At 29.3% G+C, this 7939-nt stretch overlaps 1 protein-coding gene across 2 annotated transcripts in view; it reads left to right on the forward strand.

Moving 5' to 3' along the window:
- The window catches only part of LOC105461819 (kelch domain-containing protein 4), a 27781-nt gene extending 20904 nt beyond the window's left edge, over positions 1–6877 (forward strand). For both annotated transcript variants that reach the window (XM_011708322.1, XM_011708321.1), the window contains exons 5-7: positions 1122–1675; positions 3042–3246; positions 6151–6877. In XM_011708322.1, coding sequence (XP_011706624.1) covers positions 1122–1675; positions 3042–3246; positions 6151–6314 — 923 coding nt within the window. In that variant the 3' untranslated portion in view covers positions 6315–6877. The remainder of the gene's footprint in view (positions 1–1121; positions 1676–3041; positions 3247–6150) is intronic.
- The last annotated feature ends 1062 nt before the right edge of the window (positions 6878–7939 follow it).

Below are 7939 nucleotides of genomic sequence, written 5' to 3' on the forward strand. Positions count from 1 at the left end.
GCACCAGAGCCAGATACATTAGCATGTGTGTTTTAATCGTGGAAAAGGAAATTTTATTTTATGCAATTAATACGAAGTAGTTAGTAACCAACAAAAATGATATTTTTGTCGATAAAACAGACGGCTTTAGCATCCTCTTAAGAGTATCTCGTCGGTGTCAAAATTCAAAATGGCGGATTCAATATGGCGAATTCGTAAATTTTATGAAAATGTATATCTGGGGATTCTCGGAGTCGCTGATTACGAATCCATAATCAGATTCCCGAAATTCAAGATGGCGAATCCAATATGGCGACTATAATCCGATAAACAGTGCTAATTGAGTATAAAATCGCTGAATCCCCAGATATACGTTTTCATAAAATTTGCATCATTTTTCAAATTCGGGTCCGCCATATTGGATTCGCCATCTTGAATTTTAGAAATCTGGCCACGGATTCGTAATCAGCGACTTCGAGAACCTCCAGATATACATTTTCATTAAATTTGCGTCGTTTTTTGAATTTGAGTCCATCATATTGGATCCGCCATTTTGAATTTTAGAAATCTGGCCACGGATTCGTAATCAGCGACCCCAAAAACCCTTGAGGGAAGATCTTTGCGTGGAAACTGAAAACTTTCGGAGATAATGAATTTTCTCCAGAAAAATTGCTATTTTTTAACGTTTGTTTATTTGTATAAACAAAATCACCCATGATTTCGAATTATTGCACTTTGATTCTTATTCTTGAATGTATATCTGATACCAAAACACAAAAAAAGTTCGAAAATTGAGTGAAAACTACCCCAATTCAGGAAATGGTTATGGAAAAGGTGACATTCCACAATGCCACCGTACTTGAAATGGTTAAACTTTTGAGGAATAATTTAAATAAATTGATTGTACTAATTCTTCAAGACATTTTCAGAGATATTTATTTCTTTAATTCTATGTATTCTTTAAAATAAATTTTTTCTAAACTTCTATTCATCTCTGTATTATTTAGGATATAAGAAATAAATAAAAACCAATTGCTAATGAGTTTATGATGAATAAACAATTTTTTTTCTTTGAAAAAAATAAAAACCAATTGCTAATAATGAGTTTATGATGAATAAATAATTTCTTTTTTCTTTGAAAGGTGTTGCACCTGCTCCTCGATCAGGCTGTATATTGCTTCCAACTCCAGACAATAAAATTGTCGTATATGGCGGATATAGCAAGGAGAAAGTAAAAAAGAATATTGACCGTGGTTGCATTCATGATGATATGTTTCTCCTGACGCAAGCGGACAAAAATGATGTAACCAAATATAAATGGATCAATGTGAAACAAACTGGAATCAGAATAAATCCAAGGTGTGGCGTTTCCGCCGCGTTAGTTCAACCCAATCAGGCTTTCGTATTTGGTGGTGTTTACGATGATGACGATGATGATGAAGATTTGCATGGAACATTTTACAACGATTTGTTTGCATTAGATTTGGAGAAGTTATGCTGGCGTATTGTAACATTAACAAAAAAAAAAGAAGTGACTGTTGCTGGTGGCCCCGAAGGACGACGAAGAAGAAGAAAACAGAAAGAAGAAAGTGGTGAAGAAGCAGAGCAGAGTAATGATTCTGACAAAGAAGTGGTGGAAGATCTTTCGAGTTCCATGCAATCCACAGTTATCGTAGATGACGACGGAATATTCACGGTATTGTGCCACTTTTTTGTTATATTCACGGTATTGTGCCACTTTTTTGTTCTTATAACTATGATTAATATAAATAATAGCACAGAGAGGAAGGAGCAAGTTACAAATTTGAGATTTCTTTTTCTTAATATTTTTGCTCTACTAGTTACAAGATTCTGGCTCCAGATTCCTTTTTTATTGATAACCTAGCCAGCCAATATCATGTGATATAGATTTTAATTATTTTAAAAAAGAGATAATTTTTTTCTATATCTTTTTCTTCTTTGAGAAAGAGAGAGAGAGAGAGAGAGAAATATGTTAACACTTAGAAATTTTCAATGGTTGTTATTCATTTAGAATAGACAAAGTATATGTTTCTAGTTACTATCAAAAATTTCATTAATACATGATACAAAATATATTATACATTAATACGTGATATAAAAATATATAGTATATACAGGGTTTTCAAAAAGTCGGAAACGATTGAATATCTCGAAAACAAAACATTTGTGAGATAAATATTTCAAAAATTGTAGGGTTTAAAAAGATCTATCTAGTCATCACATCCGTTTGATCTTGGCTGGCGTCGTTAAGGTCAGGGAAAGATCAATTTCAATTTTTTTAATAAAACCTCCTATTTTTTATTGCATATTCTTGTAGCTTATCTCAAGTAGCTTTCCAAAACGCTAGAATAAAATATTTTTCTATTAATCACTTTTTGAGTTATAAGGCTTGAAAATTATAGTACCACCGGCAATATAGCATTATCCAAAGTGTCCAAACAATGGCTGAAACCTTTTCTGAATGTTATTCAAGATCATGAGCTTGACAACATGTGTCAAGATTATGATCATTGGAGATTGTTGCTTTTATTTTCATTTTTGAAAATCATATTCATTTTTATTTTTTGAAAAAAAGAGAAACAACCTCCAATGATCATGACGTTGACACATGTTATCAAGTTTATAATCCTGAACAACATTCAACAGATTTCAGCCATTGGGACACCTTAGATAATGCTAATGCCGGTGGTACTGTAATTTTTAAGCTTTATAACTCGAGATTTATTTAACCAAAAAACATTTTATCTATGAAAAGCTCTCGAAATAAGCTACAAGAATATGCAATGAAAAATGGGGGAACCCATTTAAAAAATTCAAAGTAACCTTGTCCTGACTTTGACGACGCTACTCAGGATCAAACCAATGTTATCATCTTATGTCCCCCTTGAAACCCTACAATTTTTGTCTGAAACATTTTTCTCTCAAACCTCGCGATTTCCAAATATTTGGCTGTCAAATATAAAATGGGACACTCTATACATATACATATATACATATATATGCCTCGGTCAATATTCTTCTTTATGTATGTGTGTGTATAGGTAACAATAGGTTCAGTGGAGTCATCTACAGCTTCTTCATCATTTCTTCAACCAAACTCGGCAGTAACAAATGACACAACGACATTTTTTCCATTACCGCGAATAAATGCTGGAATGGCGGTAAAGCACAATATATTGTACTTGTACGGCGGTATGATGGAAGAAGGAGATCGGCAATACACTTTTTCTGATTTCTACAATTTAGGTACGCTCTTACTAATTTATATATTATTTGTATTTCCTTATTTTTTAAAGTAACGTCCTTGTTAATTTTTTATTTTGTTTATTTAATTTTATTTCGTTAAAATTATCAATACAAATATATGTATATACACGCACAGTGAGAATTAGGAAGAAAAAGAGGAAAAGAAAGAGAATAGCGGTCATATTTTTACGTAAAAAACATAGTTTAATTTTTAATCTTTATATGTGTTCTTTAGAACGTTTATAAAGATATCACATTTTGAAACTATCTTTATTTTGTTCAACTAGCAATAAATTTTTTATTTATTTTACGAATATAAGAATTTTGTAAATCCAATCTTTTATATAGAATTATATAGTTCGTGAGACAGAAACAAAGTTTACACTATGATAATAGCGGGTTAAATAAAATATTGGGCTTAAATAAATATTTTTATTGTTTTTATTGTATCCGTTTTTTTATATCTGTCAGATAATTATAAAGATATATAAGTGCTTTAATACTCACGACAGCAGTTTTTTAGATTTAAGTGAACTGCTTATACTGTCTATTTTAAAAAATAAATGTAATTTGATGAAAAGTAATACGGAAAAATAATTCGAATATTTTTTCGCAACTTAACTTATAACTTATAGAGTTTGTAATTAAATTTTTTAAAATTCTATCTATAACCAATCAATATCGCCTCCATCTTTTCTTTCTATATAATCAAACACTTTTTATTAATTAATACAAATTTTTGAAAATTTTTCCTGACCTAACCTTATAGGCGTAACTTATATTGGTCACTTACAATTATAGTAAAAATTATTTGGTGAACAACAATAAATTCTAATTTTCATGTATTAATATGTAATTCATTTTTACGTATTAAGGCGATGCTGGAAGATCAATCAAATTTGTACGAGGTCGATAAACCAGTCTGCTTAATTTATGACAATATTTGATTAATATGAAAATTCTACAGTTTATATGTGCAAATTGCCATTCTTCGGACAACACAAAAGAACAACACTGAATTGTTAAAACTAGGATAAAAGCTTATAAAAAAAGTTATTCTAAATAAATCTGCTAAAATAAAAGTACGTACATCTGCATGAAATCTTTAAAAATGAATAACTTTTTTTATGGACTTTTATCCTAATTCTAACAATTCAATGTTGTTCTTTTTTGTTATCCGCAGGGTACTTTCAATTTGCATATATAAACTGTAGAATTTTCCTATTAATCTAATTAATCAAATGTTGTCATTGAATTTGAGCAGACTGCTTTATCGACCTTATACAAATATCACTAAATACGGAAAAATTTGCACGAGGTCAAAACAGACTCTTCAGTGTCAGTGGTATCTCTAACAATAAATGAACTTCTTACAATTTGTCTTTTGTCTCACTAAACACGTGCAATTTTCTTATCTAACTTATTAAACGCCATTATTGCCTCTTTTGCAAAATCCGGCACTTACTGCTAGACACTTTGCTTATCGACTTATCATTCTGTGTCTTAGGGGCTGTCTACAATACGTCGTATGTCAGATCGTAAGCCGTAAATCGTAGGAATTGGCCAATCACAGTTGAATGTAAGAAAAATATTCGACTATATTGGTCAATTCTTAGTTAGTATGATATGAGTAGTGATTAGGCTTATTGTAGAAAGCCCTTTAGGAGCTTTCTACAATAAGCCGTTAGTCACTACTTATATCATACTAACTAAGGGGCTTTCTACAATAAATCGTTAGTCACTACTCATATCATACTAACTAAGAATTGACCAATCGTAGTCGAATATTTTTCTTACATTCAACTGTGATTGGTCAATTCTTACGATTTACGATCTGACATACGACGTATTGTAGACAGCCCCTTAGGTTTTCAATCATAGCTCAAAAGACTTTATATTATTTGTGCATGTAATCCGATTCGGGGGACGTAAGAATTTTGTACATATGAGATACAGAACTTTTACACTAATAAAATGTTTACGTCAGTAGTCAGGTAATAGCTGTACGACTCGAAAAAATGTAATTTTTAATTTTTTTCTGATTTGAATATGATACAAAATGAATAGATATATTTTTTGACATTAGTCAAAATTTAAGGATGCTCTGGTGTTTTTTTGTTAAAATGTATTTTTATTTTTTGTAGATTATAATCCACAAAATAATATTAAAAAATATATTGTTACGCCCGCGGCGCGTTCTCGTAAATGTTACACTCGCAACTCTCACACACTACCGTACTCGCGAAAGAACACCCGGAGAAACGTTTAAACGGGAAGTTTATTAACAGAAAATACAGAACTGTTCAGTGTTCACTCAATTTGTAGCAAGATCCAAGATAAACAACGGTTGCTAGAAGAATGATCTTCTGCTGTCTGCCTCTATGAACGGACGATCCTCGCGGCTAAGCTCGCTCCGTTTACGCAAGGGCGTAACAATATATAAAGATTTGATATAAATTTAATCTTGAAGATTACATGAGAATTATTTTGAGAATAAAAATAGGATTATATTAAAGTAATTAATTTTAAAAATAAAAATTTCTCATTCATTATTTTGCACACAAACTATAAAAAAAAAAGAACAATTATAAAATATTACAATATATTTTCTTAATTTATTGCATTTTTTAATATATGTTTAATATATTTCATTGTTCGTTGATTATTTGCAGTGAGTTTATTGCTAATTTTGGTGACATATCATATATAATTGTTATAGTCATCAAATTAAAAGTGAAAAAAAAAATTATTGTATGATTCTATTTAAAAATTATTTTAAAATATAATAACTTTTAGGATAATCTTAAAAAGGGAGAGAACAAATTTTTTTTAATATATTATATTTTTATTTTGTTTTTCTTCTAAAATATATTTATTCATGTTATATACTCGTATATGATGCAGATTGCCGAAAACTGGATGAATGGAAAACTCTGATAGCGGATGATTTGTCATCGCAAACATGGTTCGAGTCTTCGGAAAATTCAGAAGAGGATGAAAATGAAGATAATAGTGAGCAAGAAGAGAGTGATGATGATGAACCAGTGAATGTTAATGATAAGAACTGAGCGAAAGAAAATAATAAATAATGAAAATCGACATGTATAATTTTCATCTATATTTAAATAAATGTACATTTTATTACAATCAAATTATGTGCACATCAATTCATTCATTTCTTTATTTCGTGTATAAAGTGTTAAGGTAAGGTTATCAGACTATTAGTTTACGAGATATTAATACTTTATTCTGACATATAAAGAAAGGATATCTTTATTAAATTATGTTTATCTGTATCCAAATATTACAAACATAAAAGGTCATAGTCATTTTTTTGAATAAAATATCCAACAATTTTTCTTATATAGTATAATTTCTTTGAGTCTCCTGTTCACTTGCCACTACTATCTCAGATTGTGATATCATAAGCTAGGAAATACACAATAAAAACATTTGAATACAAAGAGTTTTGGTATTATTAGTGTTATTGATTGGACACGATTTATATATACATATATAAAATTTAAATACATATATATAAATTATAAAACATCACACATTATTACTATCATCTATATCAATATCGTACGCATATATATTCATTTTTTATATCGAATTAGTCTAACAAGGGAACCTCGCGAAGTGTGAAATTCTGCTTTTAATGAAACTTGATACACTTTGAGGTCACATAAATAGATGAATTTAGAAATTATCAGTTTGTGTTAAAAAACGGTTTAAAGGGATGGAACCATCTCTTATATGTAAATTAATTTTTTTCGATTATATCTCAAAAACTATTCAAGATATCAAAAAATGTTTTGTATAAAAGTTTTACAGTAAAATTACCTCTATTCATTTACGTTAATAGAATTTTTTTTAAATGATTTTCAAAAATTTTTTTAAATATAATTATTCTAAAAAAATATTAACGTAAATGAATAGAGGTAATTTTACTATAAAACTTTTATATAAAACATTTTTCGATATCTTGAATAGTTTTCGAGATATAACGAAAAAAAAATTAATTTACATATAAGAGGTAATTTCATCCCTTTAAACCGTTTTTTAGCACCAACTGATAATTTCTAAATTCATCTATTTATGTGACCTCAAACTGTATCAAATTTCATGAAAATCAAAATTTCACACTTCGCGAGGTTCCCTTGTAAGTCTAATTCCAAAAACTCGACGTTGTTTCCTCACTTGATGTAATCTCCTCATATGTCTGGAGACTCCAATTTTGTAAGTACAGATTACAAAACTTTTATACTAATTAGCAAATGTCAAGATTTGACAGCTCTAGACGTCACACTAAGACAAACGAAGTAATGGTAAAGATTTGAATTTTTAATATTTTTCTTGTTCCCGACATAAAATTTGCGCTTACAATTAGTAAATATTTATTAATGTGTATATTTTAGAGATGTGCGAATCAATTAGCATGGTCGAATCGAATCAAATTAAGTTTTTTATAACATGTTCGAAATCGAATCGAATCTCTTTAATTCGAATACGAATCGAATCTGAATCAAATTTTCCCAAATTAACATTACATGTTAATTTAAACGTAATAAATATCAAAATTTATGATTTACAATACAATACAATTTTACGCAATGATTTAAACAAACTGAAGACCTGTTTTCAATTTACATCTCATTACAAAGGACCGTGATCTTATGTGACATTTTGA

Source organism: Wasmannia auropunctata, unplaced genomic scaffold, assembly GCF_000956235.1.
Source record: "Wasmannia auropunctata unplaced genomic scaffold, wasmannia.A_1.0 LD276928.1, whole genome shotgun sequence".
In the NCBI taxonomy this organism is placed as follows: domain Eukaryota; kingdom Metazoa; phylum Arthropoda; class Insecta; order Hymenoptera; family Formicidae; genus Wasmannia; species Wasmannia auropunctata.